The sequence below is a fragment of the Stenella coeruleoalba genome (assembly GCF_951394435.1).
Source record: "Stenella coeruleoalba genome assembly, chromosome: 2".
Lineage (NCBI taxonomy): Eukaryota > Metazoa > Chordata > Mammalia > Artiodactyla > Delphinidae > Stenella > Stenella coeruleoalba.
The window spans coordinates 139,324,304-139,342,079 of record NC_137147.1 but is presented as its reverse complement, the minus strand read 5'-3'; the positions used below and the strand labels follow the sequence as shown (position 1 = coordinate 139,342,079).

Sequence of the window (17,776 nt, the reverse complement as noted above, 5' to 3'; positions counted from 1 at the left end):
CAGTGGCCTTGAGGTAGGGAAGGGGTCAAACGAGGTTGCTGGGCAGGTGGGGGCCCTTGTGTGCTGAAAGGCCGCAGCTGGCTTATGGATTAAGAATGTACAGACTTGTGACCTGCTGAGTCAGGGGGCACAAGCCACCCACGCAGGGGCAGCAGGCAGCTCCCTCGGCATCCAGCTCCCACTCTGGGGAAATGAAACCCATGGGGTCCTTTTGACTGAAGGCAGTTTCAATAGATCCACACGAAGGAAGTAGAGCCACAAGATTTATTGTTTCAGATCCCAGACGCCAGGGGGCGCAATGAGCCAGGGGAAGGACCATCCTCCGTCCCAGATCCTGAGGGAGAAGAGAGCAGGGTACCAAGTACCTATCTAAAGCGGGAGGGGTCGAGGTCACCAGCTTTTTATGGGTTTAAACGCTGAGTGGTTATTTTAAAAGGTGCCTGGGAAAGGCAAAGTGGGAATCCTAAACTCCAGTCTTTATGTCCACACTCTGGGCGTGAGGAGGGTTACCGTGCTGTAACATGCCTCAGCAGCAAGCCTGAGAAACAAAGCCGCTTTCCTCAAAGGCGTTTCTCTCATCACAACATGGCCGACAATGAGGCGTCTCCTGTTCAGCGTGGCCCTCCCCTGTGTTTTCTAGTAACAGTAGCCCAAAGCCCCCGGTGGCTGTGTGGTGAGGCTGAGACCCTCAGAGATCAAGAGCTGAGGCCCCAAGGGATTAAACAACTTGCCCAAGGCTAAGTGCCAACCTCCCACAAACCAGGCCCCCCACCTTCCCCCAAAGGGCACCCTCTCTGCTTCAGCCCCTGGAACGGGCTGGCAGCACAGCTGGGAGGCTCAGTGGGACATCTCTGAGGGGCAGGTCTGGAGATGCCCTATGCTGGTCCCCACCCCTGTGAACGCCCCCCAGACTCCTCTGAAGAGAGCTGGGACCTAGAGGAGGCCCTTCTTGCTCCTGAGGTGACCCCCTACCGCAGGATCCTACTAAGTGGCACGGAGGGCCAGCGGACAGTGGCAACACCTGCTCTCAGCCACACGGGGCTGAGTGGGCCCTTGGGGTCAGCCCAGGGCTCCTGCCTGGGCCCCAGACCAGCCACTCCCTCCCCTGCTCCAGGAACCGCCCTCCTCCTGCCTCCCAAATTCACTCCCAAAGTAAGAAGCAGCAGCAGCCAGCCAGGCTGGGCTCCACACCGCCTTTAGTCACACTTCTCACCCCTGATGCTGCCAGCAGACGGGGACTGACGGGGGCTGGGGGACCACTGCATGCAGGGTGAAAGGAGGCTCTGAGGCACAGGGCTCCCTGAGAGCACAGCAGAGGAGGCGGGGCCGGGGGAGGCGAGGCAGGCCCCCAAGACCCCTGCGCACACGCAGGCCGGCACTGCTGGGAAATGAGGCCGAGGGCCCGCAGCCGAGGGAGGAGACCGGGCCCCAGTGCCTCGGGGGAGGCGGGGGGGGGCGTCCCATGGGGAACGAGGGCCCCTTTCCTGGGAACAGGCCTGCTGGTGGCAGGCAGAGACTGAGGCTGAGACAAGGCTGACTGAAGAGCCTCACGACGTCCCCACCCCTAGTGAGCGGCTCAGGGAACAGTACAAGTGCGTGAGAACTCTGCCTTCGGCGGCCACTCAGAAACCTGCAGTCAGCCTCACACGAAGGGGTGCCACGATCCTGGAGTGGGGGGGGAGAGAGAGCTTCTGGCAGAGGGAGACCAGAGACCAGGCCGGTGGATGGCGGGGAGGGCTGGCCTCTGGCTGCCCACGGCCAGGTGGCTCGACACCCCGTGCAGCCTGAGGTTGGGCGAGGATCTGGGGTGCACATACCCCTCCGGACTCAGTGTCGGCTGCTGACGTGGAGGGTGTAGAAGGCCCAGGGCTCAGGGACGTAGATGACGCCCGGGTACTTCTTCCTGAGTACTGGGTCATTCCATAGCCAGGCGACCCAGAGCGCCACGAGCAGGAGGGTGAGGGCAAAGGAGGAGAAGAGGAAGAGGCCGTTGCTGTCCAGGAAGAGGCGCTTGCGCTTCTGGTGCAGGACAAGGGCCAGCATGGCGAAGAAGGTGAAGATGAAGAGGATGAAGATCTGGCCCTCGGTGACCAGGTACCTAAGGAGGCCCGTGCGTGAGCGGAGGTGGGTGCCGTGACAGCCCATCCTGCCCGGCGTCCCTCCCTCTACCCAAGTACCAGGCTGCCCACCCAGTGGGTCAGATTAGCACGTCAAGTGAGGGGCTGAGGCAACCACTTCACTCTGAGCCGTGGCCCATACGCAGCATATTGACTTGGCTTGTAGAGTTACTGTTTTTTAAAACATAGAGTTTGTTGCCAGTATGTAAATAGCAGATTACCTGCCAATGTGGAGTTCTGGTTTCCCTGCTCACCTTAGGCTTGTATTCCCACGTAACAATAACGGATGAGGAGAAAGCAGCTGCTGCCTTTAGACAGAGCATTGTTCTGCAGCTTTGCCACAGTCCCCACCACTCCCTACTGCCTCACTTGATGCCTGCTTCATGCATTTCTGTTACCAGCTTGGTTCCTAAAGGCATCTGAGTTTGGGAATGCAGTTTCAGCTGACGGGAGTTGTCATTACTGTCTCGTTGAAGGCTGGGACAGTCTCATCTCCCAGGGTTCTCTCCATCTCTTAAGGCAGTACCTAGCATGTGGCCAGGAACTCAGTAACACTGGCTAGAGGGCTTCTGAGAGGTTGTCTCGTCCACTCCCCTGCCTATAGATGTTGACCCATCCCACTCAAGGAACTACATAGCTCTGCAACTTGGTGGCTGTGTCACCTTGGGGACTTTCCATGACATCTTGGAGCCTCTGTTTTCTTGCTAATACAGGGGGCATAAATGGCCCTATCTCTCAAGAACTACATACTTGGAAAAGCATATTGTTCAATAAATGGCCTCCTGTAGCTATCACTCTGGTACTGCTATGGGTAAGAACGGGCCGAAGCTCCTTCCCACGTCTCACCTCTTTCCCTCCACCCATTCCTGTTAATCCTGCCCTCAGCGGGCATGCGGATTTGCCCTGGTGGACCCCCACTGCTGGCCACGGGCAGCCCCTGGAGGTGGGCCGGAGCTGGCCCCAGGAGCGGAGGCCCTTTTCATTTGGCTGGAGGCTTCCCACCAGAGAAGGGCTAGTTGTTTCCAGGACACCCACAATCCCCAGGGGAGCCTTTCTCCAGAGCGGAAGTGACAGAGGAGGGGTAGGAGTCTGGCTGAGGCCTGGAGCCCCTGGAATGGGAAGAGAGAGCTGGAGGGAAAAGGAAACCAGGCAGGGAGCCCCTGAGGCCATGGAATTCCCCACATATCTGTCCTTGTCATCTCCATGATGCTCCATAGTTTACAAAGCCCCTTTCTCTCCCCCTGGATTCTCACCATGTCCTAAAAGGGAGACAGGTGGGTATTATTCCCATTTCACAGAGGAGTAAATTGAGGTCCCAAGGCCTTTACAGGGCCTGGTGTCGGAGATGGATTCTATTGGCCCCGAGGTTGCACTCTGAATGTGAAGAGGTCACACTCAGGCCTGGCTTCCTGGTCACAGAGCGGCCACCATAAGGCAGTCACAATCCCCACTGAAAGAGGAGGAAGAAGGGACCTCAACAGGGAGAGTCTCACCTGGGGTCACACAGCAGCCCTGTGGTCAAGAGCACATTTTCACTCCCTGGCTCACTAAGGGCTCCCAGCCTCCCCGCACCCCAGGTCCAGCGTCCACTCACCAGTAGTACAGGCCGCTGGGCACCACCAGGGGCAGGGCTGGCCCTGGCATTGAGCTCTCAGCTTTGGTGGGAGTGAAGCAGCCACTGAAGTACATGAAGAGGATGAGGAAGAAGGGGATGTACCTGCAGCAAGGAAACCAGTGCTGAGCCGCCCGCTGCCCCGTCTAGCTGCCTCCACCCAGGGCCTCTTCCCCGCTCGTCCTTGTACTGGTTCCCTGAACCATCCTATGCACTCACTTCATGGTTTACAAAAATGCCTGGTTCGGGTGGCACTCTTCCCTGGCAGCCTTTCCTGAGCAGGGGGTCCAGGAGGGAAGCAGGAAGATGAGGTCTGCTCCCTGAGCACATGCCGGTCAGAGCCCCGCAGGCTGGGGGGTGCGGGGAGGGGCAGCTCCCTCCCACGCGGCGCTGGCCACCCCACTCACTCCGTGTGTGTGTGTGTGTGTGTGTGTGTGTGTGTATCTGCCTCGTGTACGCACCCAAATACCAGCAGTCCCAGCTCCTCACTGCCCTGGAAAGGGGTGTACCCAGCAGGGTCGAGGAGGGAGAGGCCCGAGGTCCCAGTTTAAAATAAGGTGGGGGGGACAGCACCTGCCAGAGGACTCCAAGGAGCTCTGTGAAGCCCCTTCACCCACACTCAGCCCACAGCCTCACCCCCTTTCCACACACACACCATTTCACCCCAAAGGTACCGCCCTCTCTCCTCTCCACACACAGGCTGCTCTCCCCACGCACCTGTGCCATCACACCCCCCTTCTCTTCCCGCACACCACCTTGTCTCCTTCTCCACCTTCCCTCTTGCCCCTCATGTGCCCAGTCCTCTCCTGCTCCTTCGTTTCTCCAGCCTCTCTTCCTCTCTCCTCCTCCCGTCCCCAGCCTCCCACCGGAAGGGTCTTCTGGCACAGGCCAGGGAGAACTGGCAAGAGGCCTGCCTGTCCAGGAAGCCCCTGACCTTCCAGGTCCCCAAACAGAACCTAGAAACACAGCGTAGGGCAAGTGCAACAAGAGTAAGCCCACCTCGCTCGGGAGTGGAGCCACCCAGGCCCAGGGCTGGCTCCGTCACTAGCTGTCAACCCAGGGCCAAACCCCCTCCCACCGGCCCCAGCTTATCCTGTGTAAGGTGTGGGCCTGGAACAGATGACTGCCCCCAGCTTGGGCCCTGCATCTGCTGTGGCTGAGCCCGCATTCGTGAGGTTTCCTCCACTGTGGGTGGAGGGGTGGGAGGGAGGCGCTCCCCTGGGAGTTAGGAGGAGCGGGGGCACAGACAGCACCCTGCCCCCGCCCCACCCCCGCTCCAGTCCAGCCGGACCTGCTCATCTTCCTCCCCGCCTCCATGCCCAAGACCGCAGCCCGACCCGGCGGGGTCCCCATCCCCATCCCCAGGGTGGGGGAGAATGTTTATCAGCGCTGCAGCCTCGGCCCAGGGAGGACAGCCACTCGCTGCCCTCTAGTGGCCGCCGCGGGCACCGCGGGCTGGCGGGAGCGGAAGGCGGCGCGGCGGGAGCCAGAGCTGAGTGACAGCGCTCCCGCCGGGAAGAGCACGCCATTCCAGCCGCTGCGCTCGACACCTGGAGACCCCAGGCCCTTGTTCAGTGTCACCAAGGCCGGCGGCAGAGCTGGCTGGGGCCACGGGCCCCATTACTCACCACATGGAGTGGCCCAGGTACTCGTCGTAGTAGTAGAGCAGCTCAAAGGAGTCGATCTGGGGGCGGCAGAGGCGAGTCAGGGGCAGAGTGGGAGGGGCTTCAGGGGAGGTGCGGGACCCACGCAACCCGGCGGCCCCCCTCCCTCCAATGGCCAGGCCTCCCCCAGCTGCCCTCAGTCCCTCCCTACCCGGAGGAGGGGGCCCTGGTGGGAGCCTACGTGCCACTTCCTAGCAACACAGGAGCATCCTAGCTTGGCGGGGGCGGGGGGGGGGGGGCTGCCCTCATCTAGGGCATCGTGATAGGTCGGGCAGCCTCTTTGGGCCCCAGGACGGATCGCACTGCCGGGGTGGAGGCTCACCAGCGTCTCTGGCTTGAGATTCTTGATGATGGGGTTCTCGCGGACTGACAGGTGGTTCTGGTAGCCGCTGAAGATCAGGCGGTGGTTTACAGAGTCACCCACCAGGTGGATGCTGGCGCCCATGATGAAGGTGATGATGCTGACATAGATCATGGAGCGCGGCAGGGTGCGTGGGGACCGCTCGATGAGCTGAGGTCAGAGGGAGGCCCGACAGCATGACCCCCGCCTCCACCACGATAGGAGCCGCCCTCTGCTTCCCTCCCTCACACCCAGAGTGGGATGGATGCCACCAGCTGGAACGTCACTCTCAAATTGGTGGGTCCCTTTAGTGGGGCCAGTCCAGCTTCCAGTCTCACAAGATCCCTGTGAACCCAGCAGGGGCCAGGGATCAGCACCCTCTTGTGCTGGAGAGGAAACACACTCAGCAGGGCCAGCTCTGCCCAAGGTCACACACACCCACGGGCTGTGCTGGAGGTGACATAGGCATCCAGGCGCCAGGTCCTGCCCTCCCACCACCCCCAGTTCTGCTCCTGGGTCACCGGGCTGGCCTGTTGAGGAGACCCTCCTGTTTCTGAGCAACTGAGCAATCCAAGCAAACAAAAATGAAAACGACAGGGATGCGGCAGGTGCTTCTGAAACTAAGTTCTTTTACTAAAGACCCTCTGAATTCTGAGATTACACCTTCCCTATTTTTCAGAGATCTGAAATGTCTCTCTAAAAACAAAATGATGGGGACCGTAAACAGCAATAGTTTTAAGAGCCCTTATGTGGCACAATGCAAAGCCAGCATTGCCGAGAGCTACCTTGGAGATAGCCATCACCCAGATATCTATCTCCCGCAGCTATCTAGGAGATAGCTCTGTGTTCCCAGTGGTAGCTCAAAGTCAGGGATCTCCAGGCCAGAGGAGAGAGTTCACCCTCCTTTGCTGCCCTTCCTGCCACCTGGCCGTCACCTGCCTTCCCAACTGGTCCCTGACCTCGCCCTGGGCGATCCAGCCACTCCTTCCACCTCAGCCTCCCCAGATGTCTTATGGCTCCTCTAGCACGGCCTTGTCTTCAGGTGCTCCTGCCTGAAGGCCTCTCCCAGTTCAACCCCAAACACACCAGGCAGAAGTCCAAATCAAACGCCCCTCCTTGGGGAGGCCTTCTCCATCCCTCCTGGCCAGAGGCAGTCCTGCCTCTCCTGGGGCTTGACAGGTCCCTCTATCACAGCCTTCGTCCCCCAGAGTTAGGCAGGGGACAGTCTGATTCAGGGCACTCCCGGGGCTTGGCACCAGCTCCCTGCCGGGTGGAGGAAGACATGAGGGTGGGAAGGGAGGGCAGGGAGCCTTGGACTGTACCTTGAGCAGGAGAAAGGGCGTGATGATGTTGTAGGCCATGTGGAAGTAGTCCCCCACGCTGGGCTTGTTAAGCGGAAACCACTCGAGAGGAAACACCAGCTGGGGAGCAAGGGGAGGAATGATTTTTACTAGGCACAGCCCCATGAGACCCTCAGAACCTCTTCTGCACACACTTCATTCTTTCTGTGATCTCTTGGGATCCTCTCAGCAGCACTGAAGTCAAGGTGTTTTCAGACAGACAAACTGAGTCCCAGAGAAGGTAAGCACACAGTAGACACAAATCCAGGGCCTGCCCCTGTGTCCCTCTCCCTGTGGGTACTAAATAAAGGTCCCTGGGTACCGGCCTGAGAGTTGGAGGCTCCTTTGGGACTCAGTTGTGCACCAACGTTCTGGGTGACCCTGGGCAAGTTCTTCCCCTCTTCAGGCCTCAGTTCCCCCATCTGTAACACGAAATGTGGCCCAGGTGATCTACATGGACCCTTAAGGATCTGGCACTCCAGGTCCTAGGATGATGACAAGATCTCCTGGCCACCCAGGTATGGAAAAACACTCTGTCCACTGAGCAGATGGACCACTTCCAAATCAGGTCGAAACTATACCTTATGAAACAAAGGAGAAAATAAGTGAGTTCTACAAAGATTCAATTCTTCCTTTTCTACCTTCCCTGAGAAAGGCAGGCAGGCCAGGGCTGTTCCTCTGTCTAGAATGCCCTTGTTCCTCCTACTGCTCTAGACTGTGAGTCCCAGCCTTGTCGGTGTCAGTGGGAAAACCTCTATTCGAGGTCAAAACACTTCACAACCTCCGCCCTGCCACACCGTACACCCACTATCTGTTGATTGAGAACACGTGTAATGACCATAAATTTCTATCAAAAATTCACCCTGCAGAAATAAAACTCTCAGGATATAAGAATCTCAATCTCTTTCTCTTTACTTGCTGGGTGCATGTATCTCTGTATCTTTACCTATAGCAAGATATATATGTTGGCTGAAATACTCTTTGATAGCAAAATACCAGAAATAGGCTGGCTACTTGAATATACTACAGTACATCTTTTCTATAGGTTAAGCAGCCATTAACAGAAATGACACCTCATGTGTACTGACAGGGAGATATCCATGATATATTCTAAAGTAAAACAAGCAAGTTGTAAAACAAAGTATAAAGTAAAATCTCATTTTGGTTAGAGAAAAAAAAAAGGATGTATACATATGTTTGCATGAGTAGAGAAAGGAGTGGAAGGATGAGCCTCAAACTGTCAGGGGTGGAACTGGAAACGGAAAGTCTCACACTTCTTTATACCCCTGGGTATGAACTGACTTGTTATAACTATGACATATTACTTTTATAACTTGTAAAAGGTTTTATTTTGTAGTTATTACAAATTTGGGACTATCATGGGTACATTTGAAAAGCTCCAGTGTATACACGAGTTTTTCAAATGTATATTCCTGATAAGCCCACTTAGGGTTATAGTGGCCACAGCAACTCTGAGCAGGATGGGGGAAGTGATTTGCCCTGCAGGAGACCCCTATTAGACCTGATGAGGCTGAGTCCTAATGAATGGGAAGAGCCATGAGCCTGCCCCTGGCCTCATCTCCCCTCTCCCTGTAACACCAGTTTGATGGGCAGCTCCTTTGTCCCCCAGTATGTGGAACCTTCATGCTGCACGGGGGCTCAGAGCAGCTAGTCCAACCAGTCTTCTTACAGATGAGAGAACCAAAGCCCAGATGACACTGACTTGCCCAAAGTCACTTATGAACCTGACTGGGTGCCCTGACTCCTGGCTCAGTCCCTTTACTTTCACCTACATTTAAAAAACATGTAAACCTTATGGCAAGCCTGAAGAAAGAAGAATCAGGAGCCACCATACCTCCTCCCCGACACCATTGCCAGGAAGCTTTTCTTCATCCCCTTCAAGTCTTTGATCCCATGTATACAAGACTGTTAGGGCCGTTACTAATTGGCAGGCAGTCAATATGCATGACACTTAGGCATGTTTTTTCTCCTTAAACGTTCCAGGTTGCTCTAGAGTATTCGTAACTCCTGTCTAATGCCCAGGTAGCATCCTCTAGCTTGCGTACAGCAAAGCTGATTTACCCAGTCCCTACTGCCGGACACTCAAGTCCCTTCCAAGTTTTGGCTATTGTAACAACACTGCAATGAACACCTTCGGTACAGAGGCTGTCTTCTTGCTGATTATATCTTCAGGGCAGATGCTCGGCAGGGGTCGTACTGAGTCGGGAGGGATGAACATATTAGGGTTCTGGATAAAATCATGATGGAAGGGGGTGGGCTCTGGGGCCAGAGTGCCTGGGGGCAGGTGCTGGCTCCTCCACTTGCTGGCTGGGTGACCTTGAGCCGGTTATTTGCCCTCTCTATCCTCGACTCTTCTCATCTGTAAAATTGAGATTCATGATAGCATTGGTGGGAGAACTAAATAAGTGTAAACACATGAAGAGCTTAGAACAGAGCAAGCGCTCCATGTATGTTAACCGCTATTTCTAGCTGTTATTATTCATTCAGTACAAGTATACTGAGCACATATCTTGCTAGGCACTATTCTAGGTACTAGTTATCGCCTTGACAAACTGCTTTCCCAAGGGGCTTTGCTAATTTGCATTAGCACTAGCATGTATGAGGTGTCAGTTTCAGTGCTGGGTATTGTTATTTTTACCACCCACATGCAAAAATTAACACCTTAGTTCTTGGTGGGAACTCACTCAATTTTTTCACCTTCTGTTACCTGTCTGTCTGTCTTATCTATCTTATTCGTGACCAGTGAGGGGATTTGGTGCTCTTCCAGTATTAATCTCCGTAGAGGCTCCCACTGGACACTGATGCATGAAGTAGCCTTGGAGGGAAGGGGACAGTTTCACCAGATGACACTAAAAATTACCCAAGGCTCAAGTCATACATGATAGGCAAATTCGGCCTATACTCTTCACCTCCAGAAAAACAATACTATCCCAAGGCTGTGGGGAAAGCAGGTGGGATCCTTTCTCATACCCCACTGTCTGAATTGGTGCTTTGGTTAAACCTGGGTGTGAGATATGGGGGGTGGCGCAGTATGACTAGTCAGGCCCCCCCGGATCCCCCGCTCGCTGGCAGCTGCCGCACTGGTCACAGTCGTAGAACTAAAGGACATGAAAGCATCCAGACCTATTCTCACAGTGTACTGGTAGAGGCAATGACTTGTCTGAGGTCACTCTGACAATTGAAGTCACCCTGTCTCCTCACTGCTGGTCAGGGCTCTGTCCACAGCTTCACACTCACCATGGCAATGGGGCGGCCAAAGTCTAGAATCCAGTTCTGCAGGGTGAAGTAGAACCAGAGATCAAGGTGGAAGGGAGCCGTGCTGGCAGCCTCATCAGCCTTGACGGAGCTGTGCCTGGGAAAGGGGCAAACAAAAGGGGTCAGCTCTTCTCTCCTCCCATGGGAAGCTTCCCCATGAAGATGAGCCACAGAGATTTGAGAGCAGGAGGAAACACACATGATTAAGTTCTAGGAAAAGGTTTTGCTGGAAATACTGTGGTCCATGGGGAGGTATCCTGGGAGTAGATTCCATCTGCCCTGGCCTTTGCTCCTCTATGATTCAGGCAGGAAAATGCCCAAAGGGTATAATAACTGTTGGGTTTTCTTACCTATAGGATGATGGGGAAATCAGATGGGGCAAAGGATACAAATGTGGCTGAAAAGCATGAAACATGGTGATGGATGATGACAGCTAACCTTTACTGAACACTTTCTATATTCCAGGCACCACTATAGCTCTTTGCAAGTACCATCTCATTTAACTCTCTTAATTCTCACAGAAACCATCTGAGGTTAGAATATTACCCCCATTACACAAGTGAAAAAACTGAGGCCCAAGATGTTAAGCAACTTGCCCAAAGTTACATAGCTAAATATCTGAACCTAAATGATTAGATTCCAGAGCTTATGTTTTTAATCTCTAACCCATCATTGTATCCACGGTGATTGGTCCACGGAATGGGCATGTGACCTGAGCTGGATCAATCAGAGCCCTCTGGTGAGATGTGCCTTACAGACTATACACTGAGATGAACAGGGGATCTCCCTTTCCCTTGGTTTCTGAACCATGAGGAGGTAGGAAAGGGGCTGCAGGTGTCCTTCTTCTCACCAATCCACAGTGAAACCTAAGAAGGAAGGCAGCAGGGACAAGGTGATGTGAGAGACGTGGCAAGAAGAGGAAAACCATCTGATGACACAACTTTGGATGCCTGTCTCTCCTGCAAAGCAGTCAGCCACCTGCTCTTCACAAATGAGCTGAAGCTAAAGGGCCAGTGCATGTGCCACCTCCTCCAAGAAGGCTTCCCTGATGAAGCTTTTCCCAAAGCCCACTACAGGGAGTGCATCATCCCTAACTCCCACTCAGGCCATGACATCACAGGGCTGGAGTTTTGCTCGTATCTAGACCCTCAAGAAGAAGGGTGATTTTAAGGTTCTCTCAACTCACCAACCTCCCCATCAGAGTACACATCCTCTTTACAGTGTCCCTGCCACTACTTGCATACTTCCAGTGACAAGCAGCTCACCCCTCCTAAGACGACTGAGGTGTAAGTTGTACTGCCCCATTAGTGCCAAGACCAGGAGCTGTGTGATGTGAGTCCATATTCTCCAGAGTTTTCAGCTCCGTACCTGATTTATGCTCAGTGATTACTGGCTGATATAAAACAATCTCCGTTACCAGTTACTCATTCGTTTTAGTGGCAAACAATAGCTTAGAGGCACCATGAAAATTTTACTCTGTCAACACTGCTATTGCTTCCATAACTTTCTGGGATCCTTTTTAGCCAATTCCAAGTATGGTCCACACTGGGCTGCTAGAGCAACCCAGACACAGAGAGGCAAGCTCTTGGAGGATCTCATCATCCTCTAGCGGCAGGCAAGGCAGGTGGAGTGGGCCTTTCCTAGGTCAACTGAGTCTTCCTGTCCCCTCTACTCAGTGCCCACCACTTACTGAGTGCCGACTGTGTGCTGTGCTAGGAGCTTCACCAGCACCATCTCATCTAATCCCCACAGCCAGAACAGGAGGCTGTTACCCTCCCATTTTACAGATAGGGATACTGAGGCTTAACCAAGGTTACCCCCGCTAATAAGAAGCTGCATCATAAGGAAAAGAATAAAAAAGAGTGGACATATGTTAAAAAAAAAAAAAAAAAAAGGAGCTGCATCAACTATTCCTTTTGTCAGCCTTCCTACTCCCTCCTTCTTCTGGTGAGAGATGATGTATCCTGAGCCACAGGGAGGGCCAGTGACCCAGGCCAGAGCAGTGGGACTTTTCTAACCAGAGTTGAAAAGAGCATCTTCCTTTCTGGTGCTGGGACGCTACAGATGAGAGCGCGGGGCTGCCTGTGGCCAAGGTTCCAGCCTCAAGGGACAGCCAGGTGAGAATGAAGCAGCCCTGCAGAGAGGAGCAGGGAAAGAGGAGAAGAAGGCCTGAGAGGGTTCACATTCCCAGTTCCAGGCGTTCCCAAGGCAATGGTTTGGCCACAAGAGCCAATACATTCCCTTTTGCTAAGGGTGCTGTAGTTCACACTGGCTTTCTGTCACTCGTAATCCAGGAGTCCTGAAAGGCAGAGAATTCAAACCTGGGTCTCTAAGGATTCAAGACCTGTGCTCTAAGTAGCTTGCTATTTTGTTGCTGATTACTATAAGCTTTGTGGCATATCAGGAGATCAAGATAGAGAGGGATCGGTGTAGCCTGAAGCAGTATGCAACACCTGCAGGAAGAAAGGGAGCCTGGAAGCATGGATGGGTGGATTCCAGTAGGCAGAAAAGCAGCAGGAGAGCAGGATCAAAGGCCTGGAGGTGGAAGTGAGAAAGGTGCTGAAGGGAGCTCAGATGCCTGGCTTATTGGTGGAAGGAAGAGGAGGGGCTGCTGGGCCTTCGGACGGGGGCAGACATTCAGTCATTGTCTGAGACAAGTGACTGGTATAGAGGCCCCACAGTGCCCCTTCCCCTTTGTGACCATCAGGGAAAGGCCTCAAAAAGCAGATGGTGGCAACCTCCGGGCCTGAAGAACTTGGATGGGGAAGGAGAATGACAGTCCTCAGTGTTTTATTCTGGAAACCTTCAAACTGGGCAAAGAGCAGGATGTTTGGTACAGGAAATAAAGGCGTTTTGAAAGCCTGGGAAGCACTTAAGTGTGGGTCTCTGGAAGCTGTGGATACGAAGCACACACTAGGGGCTCAGGGACTATTTCCTCTTCCACCTCAGGAGGCACTCAGTCAAGGGGGACCCCCATCAGGAGTCCAGCCTGGCTGAGCAGAGCAGGAAGAAAAAGGGCAGGTGCAGGGCAGACACCTAACTTGGGAATCAAGATTCGTGAGCATCTGACTGGTTTTCTCCTGTTGGGACTCTGAGCACAGGGGGCAGATCATGAAGGGTGAAGGCATCCTCTCCCCCAGCCCCTCTCTTGGGGATGAGCATCCTCAAACCTAACCCAACTTTCTGACTTCACAGACTTCACACACCTAGCCTCCAGCCATGCCAGCTCTAGGCCTCAATCATCAGAAACTCCTGCTGAGAACAACAGTGAAAGCACAATGGCAGGTAACCCAAGACAAGGATGGCCTTTAACCTCCTCCACGGCTTTACAAGTCTACCATCTGGGAAAACTGATACGACGACAGTTGGGGAGCGCATACCATACAGCAGCGGTCCCCAACCTTTCTGGCACCAGGGACCAGTTTTGTGGAAGACAATTTTTCCATGGACGGGGGTGGGGGGGGCGGCGGTGCGGGGGGAGGAGATGGGGGATGGTTCAGGCAGTAATGCGAGCAATAAGGGGGATGGTTCAGGTGGTGATGGGGAGGGATGGGGAGTGGCAGATGAACGATTGCTCACTTGCTCACATCCTGCTGTGCAGCCCAGTTCCTAACAGGCTGTGGACTGGTACCGGGTATTGGGGACCCCTGCCATAAAGCACATAACATATAGATGAAATATTCAAAGCGGTCAGCAGCCTCAGGCATGGTGGAGTCAAGCAGGGACCTACGAATGGGGACTATAGAGGGACTGATTTTGGTTCTATATACACGATGGGGAAATACCTGACATGATGACAAGCTTGAACAAAAAATGAGAAAATGAAGGCAAAAAATAAGAGAAAAAAGGGAAAGGCAATTAGAAACTCCAGGAAAAACAAAAGCAATATAAGAAAGCAAATGTAACTGTTAAACTTACTGGACTCTGTAGGGAACAATATTTACATGGCTTAACTAATAAAAACATTGTATACTGATTTCCAAAGTTCAGAATCAATCCACAGACAAAACATGGAAGGCAATTATGGTTAAAAAACAGCAGGTAAATACTGTGAACCTTGACAACTTGAAAGTAAAACTATAGATGACAGGAGTTGGGGAAACGGTAAAGAATGCTAGAGATTAGGGTAGGAGACTAATATTCTTTTAAAAAGGAATCAAGAGATACTGCCCTTATTGTAAATCAACTATACTTCAATAAATAAATAAATAGGTAAACTTCGGAAAAAAAAAAGATATTGCTTTACAGTTGACCATAAAAGAAATAATGGTATATACATATTCCTTAAGGCTACAAAGGTAACAAAGAGCAAAACTAAAAATGGTGATACAAAACCATCTTGTGAAGACAGGAGCGGCATAAGTGAACCAAATCATAACAGGAAATTAGTGGGTAAACATTAGCTTAGAGGCAACTGATAAACCAAGAAATAGCAGTTGAGCATAGCTTTTTTTTTTTTAAATAAATTTATTTATTTAGTTTTGGCTGTGTTGGGTCTTTGTTGCTGCTTGTGGGCTTTCTCTAGTTGCAGTGAGCGGGGGCTACTCTTCATTGTGGTGTGCGGGCTTCTCATTGCAGTGGCTTCTCTTGTTGCAGAGCACGAGCTCTAGGCATGCGGACTTCAGCAGTTGTGGCTCACGAGCTCTAGAGTGCAGACTCAGTAGTTGTGGCGCACAGGCTTAGTTGCTCCGCGGCATGTGGGATCTTCCCAGACCAGGGATTGAACCCGTGTCCCCTGCATTGGCAGGCGGATTCTTAACCACTGCGCCACCGGGGAAGCCCTGAGCATAGCTTTTGAGTGTGGACTTTGGAGATTGCCTGGGTTCATATCCCAGCTCTAGCACTAACCAAATCTTGAGCAAGTTACCTCCCGGGCCTCAATGTTCTCATCTGTAAAATGGGGGATAATACTAGATCTTACGTCAAGAGTTGTGGCTGAATTAAATTATGCAAAAACTTTTTCTTTTTTTTAAATGCAAAAACTTAAGAGCAGGGCCTGGCCCACAGAAAGTGGTATGTACGTAGTATTTGTTATTATTATTTAGAAATATGAATTTAATTCTGGTAGAAACAGTTAAAGGAAGCTAACATGGTTGTCTCTGGTACTAGGGAGAGGTGGAAAAAGGGCCACTGCTTTTTACTCTAAGCCTGTCTGTGCAGTTGTATTTAATCATGGGCATGTATCACTTTGATTACAATACAAAAAACTGTCAACAGAGCAGGCGAAGCTGGAATAGAGTCCCTTGAAAGGTAGTGAGCACCTTGTCATTAGAGGTATGTAAGCAAAGCATGAATGTAGCAGAGGAAATCCAAGCATCCTAGGAGTCAGACAGGATGATTCTGCCTACTGTCTTGTGCAGCAATGATATTGAGAACCGGCCTACAGGCACCCAATGAGGGGGGGCAGAGACACCCTGGAAGACAGCCAGCCTCTCATGCCATCCCCACGAGCAACCTGGATGGTGGGGAGCTCATGTAGGAGTAAAGAGGAATAGCCAGAGTGGAGCAGTAAGAACAGAAAACAGAAGCCCTGGGTTTAGGCCCTGGTTCTTGCCGGCAAATGATGTAAACCTCCTTAGACCTCAGTTTCCACATATACAAAATACAAAAAGACTGAGTAAGATGCTGTATGTGGAAACCCTGCATATGAGATAAAGTGGTGACCATATCCACTACTCACACACTGTTCTAACTGGACTACCACAGTTCAAGGCAAAGACTCCCAACTTATAGGTGATCCGGAACAGAGATGTCCTTAGTAGCATGAAAAAGAGCTATTCTCACCCAAGTCTCTCAGACTTCTTCTCAGACTTCATCCCAAATCATACCACAAACTTCCTAAAACTGAGCACACTAGTGCTCAAAAACCTTCCATGGCTCCCCGGTGCCCCACAGAACAAAAGCTGCATCCTTAACCTGACATTTAGGGCAGGAACTAGGGTGAGGCAAGTGAGGCACACAGGGCCCAACATTTAAGTAGGCATAGGGGAGCCATGGAAGGTTTTTGAACACTAGTGCCCCAAGAGCATCTCCTTAATTTCTGCACTCAAGGCTCTCACTCTGGTCCCAGCTCTGCTGCCATTCAAGGCCCTTCACAATCAGTCTGCATCCTCCTGCCACTGTACACAAAGAAAGCTCCAGCACCACTGCAGTCCTTGCCTTTCCCAAGCTTTCCCCTGGCTGAAACAGCCTTTCTTCCCCTGTCACCTACTGAGTTCCTTGAGATGCAGCTCAAGCTCCACTTCCTCCAGGCAGCCCTCCAAGACGACCTCTCAGCCCCTGGACTGTTCCTCCCAGGCCCGCCCTACCGGACTGTGGGACCCTCCTAGCTGCACCTTACCCACCGTTTTAGTGCCTGGCACAGCGCTGGACACAGCAGAGATGCTTAATGAATGCCTACTATGTGCAATGAATGTCTATAATTTGTAAAATGGTATGAAAGTAGAGTGGAGGGAAAGATTAAAAGGTGGCTTCTGTACCTTTTCCTCTGCCCCAAGCACCTGGTCTCAGCTACATAAACCAATAACTTCCCCTTACTGAGAGAAGGGAACAGCAACCATGTGGAAAAAGCCCTTCCTAATTCTTTCTCTGGAGGGGAGCTTCCACATTTCGCTGTCTGTTCCATTTACATTCCCACATTCTTTGGTTCCTCGGGGCAAGGAGTGAGTCTCCTGTTAATATCAGAACCCAAGTCAAGTTTAGAGGCACCCCGAGAACTCGGGTTGGCGCCCGGGGCTTGCAGGCGCGTTGGGGTCCCTAGTGAGCAGAGATGTCCTCTGGGCCCGCCGCCGACGTCCCCACCCCGAGTTTCCTGGACCCCAGCTGAGCGACTGTCCTAGAGCCGGCCGGGCCGCTGGGCAGTTGAACCCCGCCGCTGAGCCTCCCTGGGCACGGGGTTCCCCCAGGAAGAGAAAGGAGCGCGGAGGCGGGGCTCAGGGGAGTGAGCGAGAAGCAGCTGCAGGGATAGCGCGTGGACTACCCACCCGGGCTCCGTGGCCCCGGTCCCCCGCCCTCCCCGTCACGTGGCGGGGCTGTGGTTCAGCTCCGCCCGCCGACGCGCGCCCACCTGGCCTGCAGGAAGGAGGCGCCCGGCTGCGCGCCCGGGCCACCCGCCGCTCCCGGGTGCTGCCGCCTCCGTGCCGCCGCCTCCATGGCTGCCCCGCCGGCCGGGCCCTCCGCCCCGCTGCCCCGAGCTGGAAACGGGCTTGGCTGGCCTGACTGCCGCGAAAGCAAACACCCAGCGCCGGTCCGGACCGGCGGGAGAGCGCTCGGCCCCAGAGGCGCGGGCCAGAGGAGGGGCCGGCGGGGGGCGGGACAAGAGACGCGCCGCGGGAGCGCGGGAGGCGGGGCCGGCTCCGCGCGGGGAAGGAGGGGCCCGATGACTGTGGCGTCCCAGGCAGTGGGTGGGGACCGATGCAGGAGGGCAC

General features: G+C 53.5%; 1 protein-coding gene across 1 annotated transcript; it reads right to left on the bottom strand.

The window, feature by feature from the left end:
- Positions 1-258: 258 nt before the first annotated feature.
- On the bottom strand, positions 259-17,760 carry CLN6 (CLN6 transmembrane ER protein). The gene is made up of 7 exons (XM_079913145.1): positions 17,416-17,760; positions 10,332-10,446; positions 7,056-7,154; positions 5,716-5,904; positions 5,358-5,413; positions 3,712-3,834; positions 259-2,098 (listed from the first exon to the last, which is right to left on the bottom strand). The coding sequence occupies exons 1-7, from the start codon at positions 17,499-17,501 to the stop codon at positions 1,828-1,830; spliced, it is 939 nt and encodes a 312-aa protein (XP_079769271.1). The 5' UTR covers positions 17,502-17,760; the 3' UTR covers positions 259-1,827.
- Between the last annotated feature and the right edge of the window lie 16 nt (positions 17,761-17,776).

What these genes read in the sequence shown, in the direction of transcription:
- CLN6 (XM_079913145.1), bottom strand. Translation starts at nt 17,501, where the DNA reads ATGGAGGCGGCGGCACGGAGGCGGCAGCACCCGGGAGCGGCGGGTGGC. An exon ending in TTGGCCGCCCCATTGCCATG is followed by an intron (nt 7,155 to 10,331) that starts GTGAGTGTGAAG and finishes CTTGCTCCCCAG; the next exon opens with CTGGTGTTTCCTCTCGAGTG. An exon ending in CGCCCTTTCTCCTGCTCAAG is followed by an intron (nt 5,905 to 7,055) that starts GTACAGTCCAAG and finishes CTCTGACCTCAG; the next exon opens with CTCATCGAGCGGTCCCCACG.